At 43.7% G+C, this 24,669-nt stretch overlaps 1 protein-coding gene across 1 annotated transcript in view; it reads left to right on the top strand.

Annotated features, from left to right (window-relative positions):
• Nucleotides 1-442: 442 nt before the first annotated feature.
• ddx1 (DEAD (Asp-Glu-Ala-Asp) box helicase 1) overlaps nucleotides 443-24,669 on the top strand; it is a 31,648-nt gene continuing 7,421 nt past the window's right edge. Inside the window, exons 1-21 of the mRNA XM_080791211.1 lie at nucleotides 443-501; nucleotides 2,895-2,946; nucleotides 3,414-3,477; nucleotides 3,585-3,614; nucleotides 3,740-3,836; nucleotides 5,554-5,601; nucleotides 5,767-5,850; nucleotides 6,080-6,163; nucleotides 6,871-6,947; nucleotides 7,362-7,434; nucleotides 10,312-10,388; nucleotides 11,764-11,878; nucleotides 12,379-12,520; nucleotides 14,152-14,212; nucleotides 15,366-15,464; nucleotides 16,038-16,127; nucleotides 18,289-18,477; nucleotides 19,707-19,758; nucleotides 20,575-20,721; nucleotides 21,583-21,677; nucleotides 23,997-24,069. Coding sequence (XP_080647337.1) covers nucleotides 486-501; nucleotides 2,895-2,946; nucleotides 3,414-3,477; nucleotides 3,585-3,614; nucleotides 3,740-3,836; nucleotides 5,554-5,601; nucleotides 5,767-5,850; nucleotides 6,080-6,163; nucleotides 6,871-6,947; nucleotides 7,362-7,434; nucleotides 10,312-10,388; nucleotides 11,764-11,878; nucleotides 12,379-12,520; nucleotides 14,152-14,212; nucleotides 15,366-15,464; nucleotides 16,038-16,127; nucleotides 18,289-18,477; nucleotides 19,707-19,758; nucleotides 20,575-20,721; nucleotides 21,583-21,677; nucleotides 23,997-24,069 — 1,765 coding nt within the window. The 5' untranslated portion in view covers nucleotides 443-485. The remainder of the gene's footprint in view (nucleotides 502-2,894; nucleotides 2,947-3,413; nucleotides 3,478-3,584; nucleotides 3,615-3,739; nucleotides 3,837-5,553; nucleotides 5,602-5,766; nucleotides 5,851-6,079; nucleotides 6,164-6,870; nucleotides 6,948-7,361; nucleotides 7,435-10,311; nucleotides 10,389-11,763; nucleotides 11,879-12,378; nucleotides 12,521-14,151; nucleotides 14,213-15,365; nucleotides 15,465-16,037; nucleotides 16,128-18,288; nucleotides 18,478-19,706; nucleotides 19,759-20,574; nucleotides 20,722-21,582; nucleotides 21,678-23,996; nucleotides 24,070-24,669) is intronic.

The following is a 24,669-nucleotide window of genomic DNA, read 5'->3' as shown; positions in this document are numbered from 1 at the left end:
CTGTTAACTGTGAGTGGACGACCCAATTAAGCCTTACACTTGTTTACAACAGGGTCCACATTGTTCAATTCATCAAAACATTTAGAGACAAACAAATAGACACTTCTATGTAGTTAAAGAACAGAACAGGAATTCATCATATAGGAAGCGAAAAGGGAAAAAAAGTATATATACAGTGAGGGGAACAGGGGGATAAAAGTAGAAGTACCAGGAATGGAAACAAGGTAAAGAAGAGCACAAAACAATTACTTCGAAGACGTACTTAATTAGAAATACTTAAAGTAAGTAAATGTAAATGTAGTTATTAGTTATTATTACCCTCCACTGCATAAGCACTGTCCGCATTGCCATGATGATGATTACTCTAAACGGAACTAATACCTTGTTGAACCTTGTTTCCCGCACGGACCGTTGAGGGGGTCGCACCCTAGGGACAGGAAAAACACGACACGTCACATCCGGTAGTTCTGCAAGGCTATAGCAACATGGCTGCGTTTGGAGGTAAGAAAGAATAGAATAGAAAGACAGAAAGACGTTTTGTTGTCCGTTCTGCTGTGACGTCCTTATCGTAGTGACATCGGTGTGTTAATGTGCTCATTGAGGTGATATCTGTGAGGTGTAGACAGTAGGCTACCTTGTTTAAATGACTGACTGCGGAGGCGCTTTTCACTGTACAAACACTCTGTTTATTCACCCGATAGTGTCATCATTGACATGAATGACAGCTGCGTCAAGCTGTATCTTTAATTGAGCATTGACATGACATGACATGACATGATCAACCAATAGGCTTACGCCACAATATCTGTGTTTTAATGACCCTTATTGTCGTGATGTTGACATGTTGACATCTTGACTCAGAGCTAAGCATGCCAATACAACCCTCCTGCGTTTTGCAAGAGAATCCTTTTTATTGAAGCTAGCTCTGGTCCAGAGCACCGAGTCATCCTAAGGGCATTAGGGCTCTAGTCTAATGGAGTATTATTATGTTACCAGAGCTAGTCCTGAGACAGCATTATTTTCTCCACCAGGCCGAAGGCATGGGGAGAGAGTATGTTCTGTCCGTGTGTGTGTGTGTGTGTGTGTGTGTGTGTGTGTGTGTGTGTGTGTGTGTGAGAGTGAGAGTGAATGAATGAATGAATGAATGAATGAATGAATGCAATTTTTATTTTCGTGTCATGCCACTTTGGCCCATCCCATATGGGATTATATGACACATTTCACAGAATACACTGAATACAACAACAACTACAGTCCTTCCTGTTCATACATATTTGTACATTATTCGAACAAACGAAACAAAACGAAAACAATCATAACAAGGCCATGTAAATGGCCCTCCTCCTCATTGACCATGAAGCCTTCTCAAGGAATGAGGCAAATGAAAAAAGTGTACTTTTGGAACAGGCGCTTCAGTCTCTCGAAGTCCTCCAACCAAACAAATTCATGGTTTGGGTCTAATCTTATTAAAAAGTCTCTGCCTAATGGAGTTGTAGAATGGACAGTAGAAAACAAAATGCATTTCATTTTGCTTTAGATCACACAGACTACATAGTCTATCCTCCTACATATCTACCGGTCTCAATATGCAGACCAAGTATGCCAGCTCTAATTTGGGCACACAAGGATCGTTTCTTCTTTGACATATTATAATTATACTGTACATAGTTTTCTGTCTCGTAGACCTGTTTTATCTCACAGTTAGTATGTGCGGAGCTTTGGTTTACACCATATGCCCAGCGCCCATCTATCCTTTAGTTTACACCCTGACAAATAATTGATTTTATTATTTAACCTCTACTTGTTGTTTACTATAATAATGGTCCTCATAACCAGCTCTCATAAGAATATCGTACATGTCCGTAGCCCATACGCCCCTGATCGAAATATATTATAATGTGTGTGTGTGTGTGTGCGCGCGGCTGTCCGTCTGTGTACAGCTAAGGCCAGTCCAGCCCTGGTGGAGACCTGTGGCCCCCGAGGGGCACTTTTTCTAGATTTCTCCACCCTTTCTTGTGTGGTGGTCAACCCGGTTTAACCTCTCTCTATGACAGTGTGAGATATTGAAGTCCTGAATGTTTCTATTCCACAGAAATGACATATGAACGTGTTTTACTTTTAACCCATTTGGACCTGTAGGACGATCTACAAAATGTCTTCTAAATCCTAGACAGTTTTCTGTATTGTTGTACGTTTCTATATCGGTGGTCGTAAAAGGACCCCAGAAATTATCTGTATTTTTTTGGCTGCCGACCCCCGTCTGAAAACGAGTTGTTCCAGGGACCCCCTCAAAGATTTGAGTTAAAAACGTTCGCTCTGAAAGAATATATATATCCCCCTCCCCCGGCAAAACTGAATGAAGCGTTGGACTGAACTGGACAAACAAATGCACTTTGGATGCCCAACAGCACTTAAAAAAACAGTGCTTGTAACGTTTTGTTTTTAAGGACAGCACCATGCCACTATTTATTTATAGGTTGTGCGTGGTGTTGGTAACTCTTAACTTGTCCATATGAATTGCACGTCACCATACATTACATACTGGGGGCTCTTTTTAAATGTCTGTCCATGTTTGGCTTTAGTTTTTAGCTTGTGTTTTTAAATAGGCTCTATGTTTTATGTTGCACTGCCAATAACCGAGGGGAAACGATATTTCATGTTCTTTTGTATGCAAGTACATATAGGAAAATGACAAATAAAATGATTCTGATTCTGATATATATCCAAATATTTGCGTCACATTTTTCATGATTTAAAAAGAAACATCAGATCCACAAGCTCGTAGCGCGGCACTCGGTGCCGCGCTACGAGCTTGTAGATCTGCTATTTTTTCAATAGCTTTAAAGTATAACACAGAAATAATATTGTGTTTTTTTTAACCCTTTAATCCACAGAAATGGGGGTGATGCCTGAGATCGCGCAGGCTGTGGAGGAGCTGGACTGGCTGTAAGTGATTGATTCAGTGATTGATTCATTGATTCATTGACTGAAGTTTGTAATAATAACCGTTTGTAGAACGGGTACATTTCAAAACGAGAGCTCAAGTCGATACAAAAACCACTACGAGGATTAAAAGACTTGTTTATACATCAGGGTCCTGCATGTTCAATTCATCAGAACATTTAGAGACGTACAGCCTAGATATAAACCTCTGTTGCAAAGAAGGGAAATCATCATAATATGCAGTTAGAGAAAGTAAAACATATGGATAAACATGCACAGTATGATATCCCCAACCTCTACCATGTGTTTTTAACTCCATGCCTGGTATTCCAGTCTAACTCCACCCCTGGTATTCCAGTCTAATAATTCCACTCCTGGTATTCCAGTCTAATAATTCCACCCCTGGTATTCCAGTCTAATAATTCCACTCCTGGTATTCCAGTCTAATAATTCCACTCCTGGTATTCCAGGCTCCCTACCGACATCCAGGCCGAGTCCATCCCTCTGATTCTAGGAGGAGGAGACGTCCTCATGGTGAGACACACACGCACGCACGCACGCACGCACGCACGCACGCACGCACGCACTTCTTATGCGTATCCTCTTGTGTATTCAAATACTTTCTTTATATTTCCCTGTAGGCAGCCGAGACGGGCAGTGGAAAAACAGGGGTACGTAAAGTAGTCTGTATCTCCATAGAGACAGAGAGAGGTTAGACGCTGTCTCTGATGTGTAATGGTGTGTTCATGGTGGTATGTTCAAGGTTGAGTGATGGTGCGTTCATGTTGTTCTCCAGGCGTTCAGCATCCCGGTGATCCAGATCGTCTACGAGACGCTGAAGGACGAACAGGAAGGAAAGAAGGGCCGAGCGGCAGTCAAGACCGGCGGAGCAGGTCAGAACTATTGACCCCTCTTGGTGTTAGCATCACGTTATGCTTTAGCTATTGAAAAAAAAGAAGATCTACAAGCTCGTACGAGCTTGTAGGTCTGCTATTTTTTTTTAAATCGAAGAACGACTGACATAGAAACATAGCTTTTTCTGAAAACTGTCAGGATGTAGAAGACGTTTATAGAATCTGATCTCAGGTCAGAATGAAAACTGTTAGGATGTAGAAGACGTTTATAAAATCTGATCTCAGGTCAGAATGAAAACTGTTAGGATGTAGAAGACATTTTATAGAATCTGATCTCGGGTCAGAATGAAGACTGTTAGGATGTAGAAGACATTTTATAGAATCTGATTTCAGGTCAGAATGACAACTGTTAGGATGTAGAAGACATTTTATAGAATCTGATCTCAGGTCAGAATGAAAATTGTCAGGATGTAGAAGAACATTTTATAGAATCTGATCTCAGGTCAGAATGAAAACTGTTAGGATGTAGAAGACATTTATAGAATCTGATCTCAGGTCAGAATGAAAACTGTCCTGATGTAGAAGACATTTTATAGAATCTGATCTCAGGTCAGAATGAAAACTGTTAGGATGTAGAAGAACATTTTATAGAATCTGATCTCAGGTCAGAATGGGTTAACAAGCTTTGGGCCAATAAGCCCCTTCTAGGGCCTAATCATGTTTCCATTATGGTCTTCTGTATAATATTATCGGAAACCGGTCAGAATCGTATCGGTCAGAATAATGACCCTGAAAATAACCGGAGATCGGATATGGGTCATAATCATCGACTGTAAAGAATATGGACAAAGCGTTCCCCGGGTCTAACATGAACGTAAAATGAAGCCTGTCAGTCCTTGTGTTGTAAGTCGCCATCTTTCTAGATCCGTTTTGGCCCAGCTGGCCCATTGGCTGGCCCAGACAACGAGGCGGGACTCCCCCCCCCCCCCCCTCTTCTCCATAGACTGTAACGGTAGCCAGTACCACGCCCCTCAGAACATACGCGACTTTATGGTCATTCTTTTAATAAATGGGACCATAATTTTCCAAAAAGAATATTATGACATTAGAAATGAGACTTTAAACTAGTGACTGGAAGCAGAAAGTATTCATGACCATGTTTTATTAAGGTAATACAGTCTAGGTGAAGTTGGGCCCAAATACATGGACTTCTATGGGGCTATGGGTTTTTCTGGGTCCAGTGACAGACAGCGCCACAACAGGCCATTATATGAACTTTCAGAAAATCCCGTTTTCCTCAGTGGCTTCACAAAATATCTGTCTGACTGCCCCCCTGGTTAAATATCTGTCTGACTGCCCCCCTGGTTAAATATCTGTCTGACTGCTCCCCTGGTTAAATATCTGTCTGACTGCCCCCCTGGTTAAATATCTGTCTGACTGCCCCCCTGGTTAAATATCTGTCTGACTGCCCCCCTGGTTAAATATCTGTCTGACTGCCCCCCTGGTCATAATCTCATAATCGTGCAGCCCTACTTTAAGGTCCTTGACATGAAATGTTTTTGCCCAACCTTTTCAGGAAACTGTCAGGATTTAGAAGACAAGATCTGTAGAATGTGGTCTCAGGTTATCTCTACGTACAAAACTGTTCACTGTTCACGACACCGTGTAAAGCACTTGTTTACAATGGGGTCCACCTTGTTCAATTCATCAGATGGGTTAAAAAAATAACCACTTCTGTCCTGCGTTTTGTCTTCAGTGTTCAGCAAATGGCAGATGAACCCGTACGACCGCAGCCCAGCTTTTGGTGAGTAGAAAACCACCTGTTTTGGTCAGTAGAAAACCAGTTGTTTCATGTTGAAAACAGGACCAGTTGTTTTATGCCACAGCATACTTTGGTGTAATGTGCCTGTCTCTCTCTCTCTCATGTGCCTGTCTGTCTCTCTCTCTCATGTGCCTGTCTGTCTCCCAGCCATCGGTCCAGATGGGATGTGTTGTCAGAGCAGAGAGTTTAAAGAGTGGCACGGCTGCAGATCTACTAAAGGAATCACCAAAGGTAGAGCGCACGCACGCACGCACGCACGCACGCACGCTACTCCAGCGCTTGGATATTTTTTCATCAGCTTGCAGAGCTGATCAGTGATCAGAGCTGATCAGTAATCAGATCAGATTCAATCAATCAATTTGTGCGAGACCGATTGTGCGAGACCGCACAATCAAACGCCACTAATATCTATGATGTCATCACCCCCTCTGTGTGTGTGTGTGTGTGTGTGTCTGTGTAGGGAAGTACTACTATGAGGTGTCGTGCCATGACCAGGGTCTGTGTCGTGTGGGCTGGGCCTCCAGCCAGGCTGCCCTGGACCTAGGTAAGGTACTAGAGAGTGAGACAGGTACTAGAGAGTCACTGAGCCGCGGTGGTAAGAGACTCACCGCTCACCCAAACACATCTCTCTGTTTTTACTAAAACTACAACATGACGTCACTGAGCCGCTGTGGTAAGAGACTCACCGCTCACCCAAACACATCTCTCTGTTTTTACTAAAACTACAACATGACGTCACTGAGCCGCGGTGGTAAGAGACTCACCGCTCACCCAAACACACCTCTCTGTTTTTACTAAAACTACAACATGACGTCACTGTGCCACGGTGGTAAGAGACTCATCCAAACACACCTCTCTGTTTTTCCTAAAACTACAACATGAGGTCACTGAGCCGCGGTGGTAAGAGACTCACCGCTCACCCCAAACACACCTCTCTGTTTTTACTAAAACTACAACATGACGTCACTGAGCCGCGGTGGTAAGAGACTCACCGCTCACCCCAAACACATCTCTCTGTTTTTACTAAAACTACAACATGACGTCACTGAGCCGCGGTGGTAAGAGACTCACCGCTCACCCAAACACACCTCTCTGTTTATTATGTTATCACCTAGGCCTTAACACTCAACCAGGTTACAGCAGGGGGTTGAGTTCTGGACACTTTTGGACCAAAACAAGATTTCCTTCCACATGGAGCTAAACGTCAACGGAGCGCTCCCACTGCTTAAACACCTGACCTTTTCTTCCCAGGAACCGATAAGTACGGCTTTGGTTTTGGTGGGACCGGAAAGAAGTCGCACAACAAGCAGTTTGACAGCTACGGAGAGGTAGGACCGTAGAGCAGCGCTGCTCAGAATGAGGGATTGTTATTTTTTGAGTGGTGCAAACACTCCCTTATGGAGCTATGTGTGGGTGGCTGGGTGGCTGGCTGGGTGGGTGGGTGGGTGGCACCCAGCCACCCAGCCACCCAGCCACCCAGCCACCCACACGGTGGCTGGGTGCGTCTGAGCACGAAAACAGCACGGTTGTTTTTCACCACCTGTGCGCAACCTAACACACACATAAACACACACCCACATATTAACTGTATATATATGATGATTTCGGGTGTCCCAGTACAGTGCAGCAACAGTACAGTACAGTACAGTACAGTAGAGGGACCCCCACACGGTAACTCTGTCATTTCTCAACCGTTTCGGAGTAGTGTTCATGGTGGGTTTTTTCTTTTTCTCCCCCTACAGGAGTTCACCATGCATGACACCATCGGATGCTACATGGACCTGGACAACAGTCACATCTCCTTCTCCAAGAACGGTACTTTGGTGGGGGGGGGGGGGGGGGGGGGGAGGTAGCGATCTTTCTGACGGGCCGTAATGACATCATCTGTCTGCACGCTAACTGTCAACTAACCTCTTGAGGAATCGCCCGGGCGATAAATGTCGGTCCGTTTTTCGCGAAAATCCGCCTGAATATAATTTTTAGTCCCGTCGCTTGTTATAGAGAAAAAAATGTATTCCACCTCCGACATTCACCAGGAATATACGTATCGGAGAAACCAACTGGTGTAAACCTGCCGTCGGGCAAGAAGTCAAAACTCTAGAGAAATGTACAGGTAATAATAATAATAACTATAACTGCACTCTGTCCAGTGCATACTTGCTTGTTGCACACTAGTAGGCCATACATGGCCTACTAGTGCGCAAGCAGAGCGTGCAAGTACTTCCGACCGCTGTAAACTGTGGAATCTCAGTATCTCTGTGAAGGAACGTTTGAAATGTCTAATTATTAGGTGTAACTATTTGCTACCTACCTACTTTATGCATGTAAACACCTAGTGTTATTAAGTATGGTTCAAGTTTCTTTCTAAAACGGGTAGTCCCAATACTTCATTCTGATTGGCTGGTTACCGTCACGTGACCGACCGGTGTAAACTCACCGATAACCCACTCCTTCAATCACTTTGTATCAAACTGCAGCCTTGTAGCTGAACTGGGGAAGGGGAGCGCTTGATTGATTTACAAACACATGCCGTGTGGGCGTCTAAGCACCGCCCGCCTCATATGACTGTGAATGTGTGGCTCCAGGCAGCCCCGTAAATACATCAAGCGCTATTCTCCCGTCACATAGTCTACTTGCAGAGCACAACAAGGAAGTGTTGTGGCTCTGGCTCGCTCGCTCTGGTGGCGCAAAGCGTAGATACTTTTGTGAATGTGATAGTTTTATTAGGTTAATATTGCTATATGTTTGTAACCGTTTTAGAAAAGCAAATATAAATCTATATAAGAAATACACTTTTATCAATTTAGAAATATTCTAGATCCCTTTTTAGTTTTTCAAAGAAAAATAAATCATTTATATGTGATGAAAAAAAGGTATATAAACTGAATTAAAATATGTTAATAATTATTTTATTATTTATTGTACATTGTCAATTGTTTTAAATGTATTTCATCTTGGACTATAGTGATATTAATACTAAATCATGATCAGAGTATGTGTCTCTAACTTCAATTTTTGTAATAATACTTTCACATTTGTTAAAATATACGTGATCTAAAATACTTCCGTAATCTGTAGTTGGATTTTGTATTTAATTGTTTAAAGCCTAATCTTGACATGAAGGTCTTTATAATTATATCTTTCTCAGTATAATGGTCTTCATTGAAATCTCCTATTATCATAATTGCAGAAGTCGGAGATGATAGATACTTTACCATGTTTTTTTTTACCAGAATTTACTATTTTATTTTAATGATTATGTGTATAGTATACGTATGACTAGCTCTAAATGATGACGTAACGTAAGACATACGTATACATATACTATATAGAGTATGTAGTTGTAAGTTGATTAGCGGTATACTGTGGACAAACAAACAAGGCAACGACATTAAAAAAAAACTAGCAGTAATGCAATACAGTGAGGACATGAATAACAAAAAATAAAAGATCAATTAAAAGCAATGTTGTAGAAGTGGGTCTTGAGCTGTGCTTTAAAAATGTCTACAGAGGCTGCCTGACGAAGGTACAGTGGGAGCTTGTTCCATGCCGTCGGCCCCTAGAAGCAAAAAGCTGCTTCCCCGTATTTTTTAGTTGCCATTTTTTTAGGCAAAGCGAGCAGGCCAGCAGTGGAAGACCTTAGGGGGGGCGGTTTGGGACATATTTAGGCAGGCAGTCATGTAGGTAGGAAGGTGAGAGACCATTGAGAGCTTTATACACAAGTACAATAATTTAAAAATCAATCCTAAAAACAACCGGAAGCCAGTGCGGTGAAGCCAAAACTGGAGTAATATGTTCTCTCATCTTAGTTCTAGTTAAAACTCTGGCTGCTGCATTTTGGACAAGTTAGTAATCTGTACAGGTAGAGCTGTGAAAACTAGAGAAATGTACAGGTAGAGCTGTCAAAATGGTATAAAGATGTTTTATAAGCCGCTAATCCACATATTTATTCTTGTCATTCGACAAAGCTTAACCCATTCTGAACGGGAAACCATTTTGGTGTTAGCATCATGTCATGCTTTAGCTATTAATGAAAAGCAAAGCTTTTGCACACCTACAAGCGACAGGTGCGTAGGAGAGGGTTACGGTGCCCCAAAAATGAACAAGGAAAAACAACCGCACACTGTCTTCAAATGCAGTGACCACCGTTTATTTACAGGGAAATAGCAACGTTTGGGCCTAAGAGAGCCTGATGAAGGCAGAATAGGCCCAAACGTTGCTATTTCCCTGTAAATAAATGGTGCTCACTGCATTTGAAGACAGTGTGCGGTTGTTCATACTTATAGCAGATCTACAAGCTCGTAGCGCGACACTCGGTGGCGCGCTACGAGCTTGTAGATCTGCTATTTTTTGAAAAATCGAAGAACGACTGACATTTTTTAGAATCTGATCTCAGGTCAGAATGTGTTAATCAGACCAGTGTGTGTGTGTCCAGTGGAAACCTTGTATGAATCTGATCTCAGGTCAGAATGGGTTAAAGATGGATGGATTTAAAAGCATCTCCAATCTGTTCACGTCGCGTGAGCCAAAGCCAAAGCTTTTTGTGCTTCAGGGGAATATATTTATTTATATATTATTATATATATAATATTTGTCTCTCGGGTATTTATTTTATTTATATTGTATTGTATTTATTTATATATTTTTTAAATCCAACTTTCCTCCTTTTTCTCTCCTTTCCCACGCTCTCAGGAACTGACCTGGGTTTGGCTTTTGAAATCCCCTCGCATCTGAAGAACCAGGCTTTCTATGCCTCCTGTGTTCTGAAGGTATGTAAGAACAAGAACATCTGAAGAACCAGGCTTTCTGTGTGTGTTCTGAAGGTATGTATAAGAACAAGAACATCTGAAGAACCAGGCCTTCTATGCCTCCTGTGTTCTGAAGGTATGTATAAGAACCAGAACATCTGAAGAACCAGGCCTTCTATGCCTCCTGTGTTCTGAAGGTATGTATAAGAACCAGAACATCTGAAGAACCAGGCCTTCTATGCCTCCTGTGTTCTGAAGGTATGTATAAGAACCAGAACATCTGAAGAACCAGGCCTTCTATGCCTCCTGTGTTCTGAAGGTATGTATAAGAACCAGAACATCTGAAGAACCAGGCCTTCTATGCCTCCTGTGTTCTGAAGGTATGTATAAGAACCAGAACATCTGAAGAACCAGGCCTTCTATGCCTCCTGTGTTCTGAAGGTATGTATAAGAACCAGAACATCTGAAGAACCAGGCCTTCTATGCCTCCTGTGTTCTGAAGGTATGTATAAGAACTAGAACATCTGAAGAACCAGGCTTTCTATGCCTCCTGTGTTCTGAAGGTATGTAAGAACAAGAACATCTGAAGACCCAGGCTTTCTAACTTGGACGCTCGGGCATGAAGTTCAAGTCCGTTGCTCTCCCCTTGTCCCCCATATATGGGGACTAGGTTGGTCTCCCCTTGTCCCCCATATATGGGGACTAGGTTGGTCTCCCCTTGTCCCCCATATATGGGGACTAGGTTGGTCTCCCCTTGTCCCCCATATATGGGGACTGGGTTGGTCTCCCCTTGTCCCCCATATATGGGGACTGGGTTGGTCTCCCCTTGTCCCCCATATATGGGGACTAGGTTGCTCTCCCCTTGTCCCCCATATATGGGGACTAGGTTGGTGGAGGGTGTGTAGAGCCCAGGATCACATTAGATGATTGACACAGGGGTGAAAAAAAGAATACAAAATAAATAAACTGTTAACTAGTTTGTGTGTGTGGTGTGTGGTGTGTGGTGTGTGTGGGGGTGTGGGGGTGTGTGTGTGTGTGTGTGTGTGTGTGTGTTGTGTGGTGTGTGGTGTGTGGTGTGTGTGTGTGTGTGTGTGTGTGTGTGTGTGTGTGTGTGTGTGTGTGTGTGTGTGTGTGTGTGTGTGTGTGTGTGTGTGTGTGTGTGTGTGTGTGTGTGTGTGTGTGTGTGTGTGGTGTGGTGTGGTGTGGTGTGTGTGTGTGGTGTGGTGTGGTGTGGTGTGGTGTGGTGTGTGTGGTGGGTGTGTGGTGTGTGTGTGTGTGGTGTGGTGTGGTGTGTGTGTGTGTGTGTGTGTGTGTGTGTGTGTGTGTGGGGGTGTGTGGTGTGTGTGTGTGTGTGTGTGTGGTGTGTGTGTGTGTGTGTGTGTGTGTGTGTGTACAGAATGCAGAGCTGCAGTTTAACTTTGGATCCGAGGACTTCCAGAATCCTCCTCGGAGCGGCTTCGTGGCTCTGGACCAGGCTGTGGAGGAGCACACCGTCAGGTCCTCTCAGACAGGTGCGTTCAGACAGACAGACAGGTGCGTTCAGACAGACAGACAGGTGGGTTCAGACAGACAGACAGGCTGGTTCAGACAGACAGACAGGTGGTTTCAGACAGACAGACAGGTGGGTTCAGACAGACAGACAGACAGACAGACAGACAGGTGGGTTCAGACAGACAGACAGGCTGGTTCAGACAGACAGACAGACAGACAGACAGGTGGGTTCAGACAGACAGACAGGTGGGTTCAGACAGACAGACAGGCTGGTTCTATCAGAGTGGTCTAGTCTCAAACCGCACTAGAAGCCAGGCTGGTTCTATCAGAGTGGTCTAGGCTCGTAGCTTGTAGGTCTACGAGCTTGTAGGCTATTTTAGAAAAATCGAAGAACGACTGACATAGAAACATATCTTTTTCAGAAAACTGTCAGGATGTAGAAGATTTTTTTTTTAGAATCTGATCTCCGGTCAGAACATGTTCATTTAGTTTGCTGAAGTCTCCTGCGATCCGTTTCCAGGCAGCGCCAAGGTCAGCCAAGCCAAGGCTCCGGCGACCAACGCGCCCAAAGCCCTGATCATCGAACCGTCCAAAGAGCTGGCGGAGCAGACGCTCAACGTGGTCAACCAGTTCAAGAAATACGTGGACAATCCCAGACTGAGGTGAGAACTTCCAACCGCTTATCCGTAGTCGGGTCGTGGGGGCAACAGTAAATGGTAAATGGTGCATTTATATAGCGCCTTTATCCAAGGCGCTTTACATAGATTACATTACATTCACTCATTCACACACCGATTGCGGCGGAAGCCATGCAAGGTACCTACCAACCTGCACATCGGGAGCAATTTGGGGTTCAGTGTCTTGCCCAAGGACACTTCGACCTGTAGACAGGAGGAGCTGGGATTCGAACCGCCGACCCATGGATCATTGGACGACCTGCTCTACCTCTTGAGCCACAGTCGCCCCAGTTCCACCAGAGAGCTCTCCTCCAGAGCAACATTAGTCTGTGCCTGGTTTGCTGGGACCAGTTACAACATTACGTCATCCTTGAGAGAGTACATGGTGTGTATATGACGTAATGTTGTAACTTGTAACTTGTAACTTGTAACATTACGTCATATACACACCATGTACTCTCTCAAGGATGACGTAATGTTGTAACTGGTCCCAGCAAACCAGGCACAGACTTACGGTTGAAGAAAAGTTGGCTTCACTTCGAAGAGACCAAGCGAAATGATTACTTGCGCGCTCTGCTTGCGCAAGTAATAAAAACAAAATTTCAAGAAATGTTACTGGGTGCCTGAAGCTCGCCAAGTCTGTGCAGCATTTGAGCCATGGGGTATTTTGTCTAAGTTTATTGCACATTACTTTGCCACCAACATTCTAATGCTAACTGTGAACGCTGTTTCATAGTGAACGCTGTTTCATAGTGAACACTGTGTTTCATAGTGAACACTGTGTTTCATAGTGAACGCTGTTTCATAGTGAACGCTGTTTCATAGTGAATGCTGTTTCATAGTGAACACTGTGTTTCATAGTGAACACTGTGTTTCATAGTGAACACTGTGTTTCATAGTGAACGCTGTGTTTCATAGTGAACGCTGTTTCATAGTGAACGCTGTTTCATACGTGAACACACGTGAACGCGTGCAATGACAGTCAACGGCAGCGCGTTCATGTCTTTGGGCCCAATCCATCCCAGAATGCACTCTGTTCCTCCCCGGAACGAGGAGTGAAATCGCCTCATGCGCTTTAGAGCAACTTAATGCAAGTGGATGGGAGGAGAACTCGGGTGCCATCTCTATTCATATATACTCTACTGCAGTGGTCTGATCCTCATCTGTGTCTCTGTGTTCTGCTACAGTGGTCTGATCCTCATCTGTGTCTCTGTGTTCTGCTACAGTGGTCTGATCCTCACCTGTGTCTCTGTGTTCTGCTACAGTGGTCTGATCCTCACCTGTGTCTCTGTGTTCTGCTACAGTGGTCTGATCCTCACCTGTGTCTCTGTGTTCTGCTACAGTGGTCTGATCCTCACCTGTGTCTCTGTGTTCTGCTACAGTGGTCTGATCCTCACCTGTGTCTCTGTGTTCTGCTACAGTGGTCTGATCCTCACCTGTGTCTCTGTGTTCTGCTACAGTGGTCTGATCCTCACCTGTGTCTCTGTGTTCTGCTACAGTGGTCTGATCCTCACCTGTGTCTCTGTGTTCTGCTACAGTGGTCTGATCCTCATCTGTGTCTCTGTGTTCTGCTACAGTGGTCTGATCCTCACCTGTGTCTCTGTGTTCTGCTACAGTGGTCTGCTGATCATCGGAGGAGTTGCTGCCAAAGAACAGCTGGCCGTTCTGGAACAAGGAGTGAGTGTCACTTCAAACGTTTGTTGCAAAAAACATTCCTTTTGGGGAGACAAAGCACACACTTACGGGCGAAAACAGCTTATCTACAAGCTCACGACAGCTAATCTACAAGCTCACAACATCACTGGTTGCAAAAGCCATAAGTTTGACATGAACACAGAGAATACACACATTATGGACAAACCCTCACCTTGACATGAACACAGAGAATACACACATTATGGACAAACCCTCACCTTGACATGGACACAGAGAATACACACATTATGGACAAACCCTCACCTTGACATGAACACAGAGAATACACACATTATGGACAAACCCACACCTTGACATGAACACAGAGAATACACACATTATGGACAAACCCACACCTTGACACGAACACAGAGAATACACACATTATGGACAAACCCTCACCTTGACACGAACACAGAGAATACACACATTATGGACAAACCCTCGCCTTGACACGAACACAGAGAATACACACATTATGGACAAACCCACACCTTGACATGAACACAGAGAATACACACATTATGGACAAACCCTCGCCTTGACACGAACACAGAGAATACACATAACATTATGGACAAACCCTCACCTTGACATGAACACAGAGAATACACACATTATGGACGAACCCTCACCTTGACATGAACACAGAGAATACACACATTATGGACAAACCCTCACCTTGACATGAACACAGAGAATACACATCACATTATGGACAAACCCTCACCTTGACATGAACACAGAGAATACACACATTATGGACAAACCCACACCTTGACATGAACACAGAGAATACACACATTATGGACAAACCCTCACCTTGACATGAACACAGAGAATACACACATTATGGACAAACCCACACCTTGACATGAACACAGAGAATACACACATTATGGACAAACCCTCACCTTGACACGAACACAGAGAATACACACATTATGGACAAACCCTCACCTTGACATGAACACAGAGAATACACACATTTTTCCGTAGACCCAGTGTATCTGGAATGGAATTTGAAACGTTATCTTTTTCTTTTGTTGTTAACTAAAATACTAATGACTATACCGATTCTCTCCTGTGTGTGTGCGTGTCTGTCTGTCTGTCTGTCTGTCCGCCTGTCTGTCAGGTGGACATCGTGGTGGGCACCCCGGGTCGTCTAGATGACCTCATCTCTACAGGGAAGCTCAGCCTGGCTCAAGTCCGCTTCCTGGTTCTGGACGAGTGTGTACGTACGCTGCGGGTCACATGACCTCCGTTAGCCCCTTGGCTCAGCCCCGCCCACTCCACTCTGCGATGGCAAAAGCTGTCCTTCTGTCGCCTGTTTGAGATGCTTGAACACATGTCTTCTAAATCTAGTCTACCAGGCCTGCAGTAGGCTATGCACTGGACACATGTCTTCTAAATCTAGTCTACCAGGCCTGCAGTAGGCTATGCACTGGACACATGTCTTCTAAATCTAGTCTACCAGGCCTGCAGTAGGCTATGCACTGGACACATGTCTTCTAAACCTAGTCAACCAGGCCTGCAGTAGGCTATGCACTGGACACATGTCTTCTAAATCTAGTCTACCAGGCCTGCAGTAGGCTATGCACTGGACACAATATATGGCGAGCACCTTTTAGTTTGAAAGCCGACTTGGCCGGAAACTGAGAGTCAGGAAGTCAAAATCCGCTCTGTAACTTGTAACCGCAAATGTCATTTAATCCACCCAAAACATACTTAATGTAAGCAAGATCCAAGAAGAAGAATCTGACTCACTCTGTCTGTCTGTCTGTCTGTCTGTCTGTCCGTCCTCCAGGACGGCCTCCTGTCAGCAGGATACACAGACTTCATCAACAGGATCCACAACCAGATCCCTCAGGTCACCACAGACGGCAAGAGACTGCAGGTAACAACCAGATCCCTCGGGTCATAGCAGCAACTTAATGACCCTGTTCAGCCAGATATACCTGTCTCTACTGTCCATTAGAGGTCCCCGATATGAAAAAGGTTAATAATAATCACTGCTATTGATACTAATTACAGAATGAATAACAGTGTAGAAGAATAACTTTGTTTTGATGGTTTGACAGTTTTACTGTTACCTGCAATACAGACTTGGAATTCCCATACCAATTTATTTAACCTGTTCAAAAAGTATGGCAATGACTTGAATTTGTATTATAATCATTGATGTTAAAGAAATGTAATCAAACAAAAGTCAAATAACTTTATAAATGGATATTTATTGCTTAAGTGTGCTCTTAACAGTTGCTTCTCAGTGTAAACATTTCTTCTCAGTTTCAAACTGTAAATACTGAATTTGAATGTAATCAAACAAAAATAAAGAACTTAAACATATTCATAAAACATCTCCACAATAAAACAAAAAACCTCTCCATCAGTTATGAACTGTAAACACTGACAGCCAGACAGTTTAATCAAACAAACACAGAACAAGCAGCAATAAAATCCAATAAAACTCTATTTAAAGTCTAGTGCAATTGTATTCAGCAATTTAGTAGTACAGTGCAATTGTATTCAGTATGTCTGGAAGTACAACGTTTTCAAAATGAGTCTCTATGAGCAATGCTGAAAGTGTCTACTATCAGGTCATTGTTAAGCATTCATTCATTCAAGCAATGACAATTTTGTCATATGACATTTCATTCAAGCAATGACAATTTTGTCATATGACATTTTAAAAGACAACTGCACTCCAGCAGGCAAGCAAAACAAAACAATTCACATATTGTGTCACTGTGGATTTTTTTTAGTTCATTCAAATTCTACCTTGGGGACCTTTAGGTGCAGAAAAGGTAGGCGGAGGTTGAACTGGGAGGTTGAACTGGGAGGTTGGGACTGGGAGGTTGAACTGGGAGGTTGAACTGGGAGGTTGAACTGGGAGGTTGAACTGGGAGGTTGGTACTGGGAGGTTGAACTGGGAGGTTGAACTGGGAGGTTTGGTACTGCTGCTGTCGTCTGATTCTGATTCTGCATCTGCGTCGTCATCAGAGTCAGTGGTGGTCTCCTCCTCCTCCCTAATAGTATTGATTGACATAGATACCACCTCATTAACTATTTTTATTGTATTGTATTATGTTATGTTAAAATATCATCTATATTTTAATTGTACTTCTTACAGCATAACGTGCAGATTCTGATCAAAGGCCTACCATGAAACACTACAAGGCCATCAGTTTAAATTTGTAATTAAAACAAAAGTAGGTAAATTCACAGAACAAGTAGGACTACATTTTAAAACATTTTCTTCATACCTGCACTTTCACCTGGAGGTCCATCGGAGCTGGTTAGGGTTAGGGTTAGGGTTAATCCCTGGATGTTTTGTTCAACACGGGATGGTCTCTCCCTTGGTGCATCTGAAAGTATTGATTGACATGCAGTATGACTATATTTTATTTACTTCATTATCTATATTTTTTTATCTATATATATATATAATTGTATTTAAATGTAAGTTGTACTTTTTACACTATAGCATAAAATGCACATATTTAACAAAGGCATGCCATTAAAAAAACTGCACAGCACACAAGGCCATCAGATCAAATTTGTAATTAAAAAGTAAGTACTTGTGTCATTCACTGAACTGCAAAAAAAAACTGCAGAACAAATGAGTAATATGGGATAAGTATGACCATATTTTAAATAGTTTTCTCACCTGGAGGTCCATACGGTGCTGGTGTGGACCTGGACGTTTTGTTCAACACTGCATCCAGGCTCACCCTCACTGTCACTGTTGCTGTCAGTTTCAAGTTGGCTTTCAGCAGTCTTTACAAGCTCGTAGCGCGCCACTCGGTGGCGCGCTAAGAGCTTGTAGATCTGCTATTTTTTGAAAAATTGAAGAACGACGGACATGGAAACATAGTTTATTCAGAAAACTGTCAGGATGTCAAGACATTTTTTAGAATCTGATCTCAGGTCAGAATGGGTTAATGGTGGATTCAAATTATTTATATACCTCTCTCTCTCTCTCTCTCTCTCTCTCTCTCTCTCTCTCTCTCTCTCTCTCTCTCTCTCTCTCTCTGTGTCTCTCTCCCCCCGGTCAGGTGATCGTGTGCTCGGCCACGCTGCACTCGTTCGACGTGAAGAAGCTGTCTGAGCGCATCATGCACTTCCCCACCTGGGTGGACCTGAAGGGGGAGGACTCTGTCCCCGAGACCGTCCACCACGTGGTGGTCCCCGTCAACCCCAAACTGGACCGGCTGTGGGAGCGGCTGGGGAAGAGCCACGTCCGGGTACCTTACCCTAACCTTATCTTAACCTTACCTTACCCTAATGTTACCTTAACCTTACCCCATGTCTGGGGAAGAGCCACGTCCGGGTACCTTACCCTAACCTTATCTTAACCTTACCTTACCCTAATGTTACCTTAACCTTACCCCATGTCTGGGGAAGAGCCACGTCCGGGTACCCTACCCTAAAGTTACCTTAACCTTACCCTAGCCTAACCCTTACCCTAATGTTACCCTACCCTAACCTTACCCCATGTCTGGGGAAGAGCCACGTCCGGGTACCCTACCCTAATGTTACCTTAACCTTACCCTACCCTAACCCTAACCTTACCCCATGTCTGGGGAAGAGCCACGTCCGGGTACCCTACCCTAAAGTTACCTTAACCTTACCCTAGCCTAACCCTTACCCTAATGTTACCCTACCCTAACCTTACCCTAACCTTACCCCATGTCTGGGGAAGAGCCACGTCCGGGTACCCTACCCTAATGTTACCTTAACTTTAACCTACCCTTACCCTAACCTTACCCCATGTCTAGGGAAGAGCCACGTCCGGGTACCCTACCCTAATGTTACCTTAACCTTACCCTACCCTAATGTTACCTTAACCTTACCCTAACCTTACCTTAACCTTACCCTTACCCTACTCTTACCTTACCCTTACCCTTACCCTAACCTTACCTTACCCTTACCCTAACCTTACCTTACCCTTACCCTAACCTTACCCCATGTCTGGGGAATAGCCACGTCCGGGTACCCTACCCTACCTAACCTTACCCTACCCTTACCCTAACCTTACCCTACCCTAATGTTACCTTAACCTTACCCTAACCTTACCCTACCCTTACCCTAACCTTAGCCTACCCTTACCCTACCCTAACCTTACCCTAACCTTACTCTACTTACTTACTTTGAACCACTGTTTCTGGTGTAGTTTTAGTAATGCCTGAGTTTACGCTGTTTCGTGCTAAGAATAGCAGATCTACAAGCTCACAACGCTTATTCTGAGTAAGTATGTGACTGTCTCTCTCTCTCTCTCTCTCTCTCTCTCTCTCTGTGTGTGTGTGTGTGTGTGTGTGTGTGTGTTGTGTGTGTGTGTGTATGTGTGTGTGTGTGTTGTGTGTGTGTGTGTGTGTGTGTTGTGTGTGTGTGTGTATGTGTGTGTGTGTGTTGTGTGTGTGTGTGTATGTGTGTGTGTGTGTTGTGTGTGTGTGTGTATGCGTGTGTGCGACAGACGGACGAGGTCCATGCCAAAGACAACACCAGACCAGGAGCCAACTCTGCAGGTGAGAGAACGACCGCAGAATGACCTTAAATCACCCTTACATCCAGGGCTCCACAGTGAGAATCACCTTAAATCACCCTTACATCCAGGGCTCCACAGAATCACCTTAAATCACCCTTACATCCAGGGCTCCACAGTGCCACTAGGTACTCACATAGGCTCTGATACAGCAAGTGCACATTCTATAGTCGCGGTTCTATACCTACATTTATATTCTCTAGTACGGCGGTGTCGTTCGCAAAAAGAGCAGATCTTCAAGCTAACAACGTGTCGAGGCTCAATGCGGCGTTCATTTAAAGATCTGTCCCCTTTGCTCCCACCGCCCCGCCCCTCCCTGTGTTGCTGCTCCGTGCTCTTCCCTGTCACTGCTTGCTGACTGTCAGCAGCGGCAGACAGAAAATAAGACGGATAGCATTAGCATGATAGCACAGATTCAGAAGGAATTGCTTGGACCCCGACACGTTATTTGCAAAGTTTGTTTGTAATGTTCAAAGTTCAAACGTAACTTACTTTTAACCAAACGCGGGCGAAACAGCGTGCAGCCGTGCATGCACGCGCGCACGCACACACACACACACATGGAGTGGACGGATTGATGTTTGTCAAAAACAACCCTTGCTTGGCGTTTGCTTACAAAAGCGTGTGCGCAGTGTGAATGATAATACGAATGTACTGTAAATTGATCTGGATTGAGAGTGTCTGCTAAATTGTGCTGCACGATTAATCGAAAAAAGATTGCTGTCCAATTAGTTGAATTAAGTGTGTGTGTGTGTGTGTGTGTGTGTGTGTGTGTGTGTGTGTGTGTGTGTGCGCACAGAGATGTGGTCGGAGGCCATCAAAGTTCTTAAAGGGGAATACACGGTCCGAGCCATCAGTGAACACAAGATGGAGCAGGCCATCATCTTCTGTAGGACCAAGATAGACTGTGACAACATGGAGCAGTACTTCATTCAGCAGGGAGGAGGTATTACTACTCTATTACTATTACTGTGACAACATGGAGCAGCACTTCATTCAGCAGGGAGGAGGTATTACTACTCTATTACTACTCTATTACTACTACTGTCACTGTGACAACATGGAACAGTACTTCATTCAGCAGGGAGGAGGTAATACTACTCTATTACTATTACTGTGACAACATGGAGCAGTACTTCATTCAGCAGGGAGGAGGTATTACTACTCTATTACTATTACTGTGACACCATGGAGCAGTACTTCATTCAGCAGGGAGGAGGTAATACTACTCTATTACTATTACTGTGACAACATGGAGCAGTACTTCATTCATTATATAGATATTCCACTGTTACTTTCTTAGCTTACGCATGTTTCATGATAAATGTTTTTATGTGATGTATTCCCATGCTGTTTTGTTCTTGCTTAATGTAAGTCGCTCTGGATTAAGAGCGTCTGCTAAAAGAAACTGCCTCCCCCTGGCCAGCCGGGGCGCCTGATGGAGGGGAAAGGAACTGGTTGGAATAACGTGTTCCTTCCACGCGCTACGTCCAACCAGGGAAACTCCCCCCTGTCAGGTTGTAAAGGAGCAACTTGGACACTCAGGCATGAAGGAAGCATGAGTTCAAGTCCGTTGCTCTCCCCAGGTTGGTGGAGGGTGTGTAGAGCCCAGGATCACATTAGATGATTGAAACACGGGTGGAAAAATGGGTTACAAAATCGTGGGATAGAAAAAAAAAAAGAGCGTCCGCTAAATGCCTAAATTGTAAATTGTGTGTGTGTGTGTGTGTGTGTGTGTGTGTGTGTGTGTGTGTGTGTGTGTGTGTGTGTGTGTGTGTGTGTGTGTGTGTGTGTGTGTGTGTCTCAGGTCCAGACAGTAAGAAGGAGCACCAGTTCTCCTGTGTGTGTCTGCACGGTGACAGGAAGCCCAACGAGAGAAAGAACAACTTGGATCGCTTCAAGGTAACAAAAGAACACAACATAAATATAGGATGAATAAACAGAAATAAAGTTCATAAAGAACCTTTTTAAAGTAGTCTAGTTGTTGTTGTAGCCATTTTCGTCACCGCTAAACCCCTTATCCCTAAACTTCTTTTTTTTTTTTTAATTATCTTTTATTTGCTTTTGACATTTCATTTACATACAGTTGTAAAATGCAAGTTATAAATACATTTCCTAACTGAACAATTCCAACCCTTCCCCCCCGACCCTTCCTAGTACAAGAAAACTATTTATTTTTGACCATGATTATCTGTGCTACAACATGAATAAAATAAACATGACAACAAGAAAGACAAGCAGACAAATATGACAAAAATGACAACAATCATCCCTAAACTTCTTTGCCTTTTTTAACTATTTTGTAATTCTTTTTTTTTTTTAGAATAGTCTACAAGCTCACAACGTGTCGATGTAGATTGGCTAGTTGAACTATTCAAAAAATGTTTTTCAAAATAGTTTAAAACGGCAAAGAAGTTTAGCGACAAGGGGTTTAGCGATGTCGGAAATGGATCCCTAACTGTTCAGGAGAGGAGAAAAACTGTTTTTATCCTATCCACTCAAAATGAGTTAATATCACAGGCAGACGCTTTAGTTAGTTCAATGTTTGTTTTTAAAACTCCATTGACAATGAATGGAACATTTACGTCATCTTGTCCCTAAACACACAAACTTAATTTAATGTTTGTTTTACATCACCATGACATCACCTAATCAACATGAGTTAGACTTTAATATATTAGCGCCCCTCACTTCACACAGGTGTGATTTTTGGGGATGCTCTACTGTACTGTTTTTTATTCTAGTTTATTTTGCTAGCTTTAGTTATAATAATCATTTCTTCTTCTGTTTTCTACATGAATAATATAACCACATTCTAACCATCTAAAATTAAATTGGAGTTAAATGCTGCAATTTGTAAAAATGCCAAAATGTGACTCCTAACGTCGTTGAAGTGTGACTCATAAAATGTCCCTGGGACTCATTTCTAAAAGACCATCCCTGCATCCTGGGACTCATTACATTGAAAACCTGTTTACATCACTGGAAGTGTTGTGGCACCTACCCTACCCCCTTAGATAGCATTTGATACAGACTTATAGCATGTTATGTAGACAGCACTATAATTGCATTGTATGTAGTCATAGCACGTCATAGTACATAATGTATAGCATAGTATAGTATATATGTATAGTTTATATGTATAGTTTCATTATAGATATTCCACTGTTACTTTCTTAGTTTACGCATGTTTCATGATAAATGCTTTTAATGTGATGTATTCCCATGCTTTTTTGTTCTTGCTTAATGTAAATCGCTCTGGATTAAGAGCGTCTAAATTGTAAATTGTGGCCAGTTGGTGTGGAACGCTGAGTTCAGGTCTTCTAGGATCAGTTGGTGTGGAACGCTGAGTTCACGTCTTCTAGGTCCAGTTGGTGTGGAACGCTGAGTTCAGGTCTTCTAGGATCAGTTGGTGTGGAACGCTGAGTTCACGTCTTCTAGGTCCAGTTGGTGTGGAACGCTGAGTTCAGGTCTTCTAGGATCAGTTGGTGTGGAATCCTGAGTTCAGGTCTTCTAGGATCAGTCGGTGTGGAACGCTGAGATCAGGTCTTCTAGGTCCAGTTGGTGTGGAACGCCGAGTTCAGGTCTTCTAGGTCCAGTTGGTGTGGAACGCTGAGTTCAGGTCTTCTAGGATCAGTCGGTGTGGAACGCTGAGTTCAGGTCTTCTAGGATCGGTCGGTGTGGAACGCTGAGTTCAGGTCTTCTAGGATCAGTTGGTGTGGAACGCTGAGTTCAGGTCTTCTAGGATCAGTTGGTGTGGAACGCTGAGTTCAGGTCTTCTAGGATCAGTTGGTGTGGAACGCTGAGTTCAGGTCTTCTAGGATCAGTTGGTGTGGAACGCTGAGTTCAGGTCTTCTAGGATCAGTTGGTGTGGAACGCTGAGTTCAGGTCTTCTAGGTCCAGTTGGTGTGGAACGCTGAGTTCAGGTCTTCTAGGATCAGTTGGTGTGGAACGCTGAGTTCAGGTCTTCTAGGATCAGTTGGTGTGGAACGCTGAGTTCAGGTCTTCTAGGATCAGTCGGTGTGGAACGCTGAGATCAGGTCTTCTAGGATCAGTTGGTGTGGAACGCTGAGTTCAGGTCTTCTAGGATCAGTCGGTGTGGAACGCTGAGTTCAGGTCTTCTAGGATCGGTCGGTGTGGAACGCTGAGTTCAGGTCTTCTAGGTCCAGTTGGTGTGGAACGCTGAGTTCACGTCTTGTTGCATCATGTGGTTCTCCTCAGAGAAAAGAAGTCCGTCTCCTGATCTGTACAGACGTGGCTGCCAGAGGCATCGACATCCACGGCGTTCCCTTTGGTAAGCGTCCCCTAGAGCCTACACACACACACACACACACACAATCGAGGACCTTTCGCACACACCACACAGCAAAGTCAAACTGGTGAATAATTGACAAACCACCTGGATGGGAAGTGACTGGTCAAGAATTATGTGGCATGTTTCGTGTATTGTACAAAGGGCATTGTCTCTCCATGTCTCTTTCCTATCCACATTCACTTGAAACTGTCAATAAATGCAGAAAAAAGCCAAAAACAAATCATAAAGAAACAAACAATTGTAAGCCTTGAGATGTTGACCTGTCCATCGGTGGGCCTGGCCCTAGCCTTGAGGCGCACAAGGTTTCAACATCAATGTCTTTACATTAAACTCATTCCTTTTCACAGGTGTTTTCCCCTCACTGTTGTTATGGATGTTATACTCACTGTTATGGATGTTATGGATGTTATACTCACTGTTATGGATGTTATTCTCACAGTTATGGATGTTATTCTCACTGTTATGGATGTTATTCTCACTGTTATGGATGTTATTCTCACTGTTATGGATGTTATACTCACTGTTATGGATGTTATACTCACTGTTATGGATGTTATGGATGTTATACTCACTGTTATG

Source organism: Protomyctophum bolini, assembly GCF_963924005.1.
Source record: "Protomyctophum bolini genome assembly, chromosome: 19".
Classification (NCBI taxonomy): domain Eukaryota; kingdom Metazoa; phylum Chordata; class Actinopteri; order Myctophiformes; family Myctophidae; genus Protomyctophum; species Protomyctophum bolini.
This window is presented reverse-complemented; position numbering and strand designations above follow the sequence as displayed.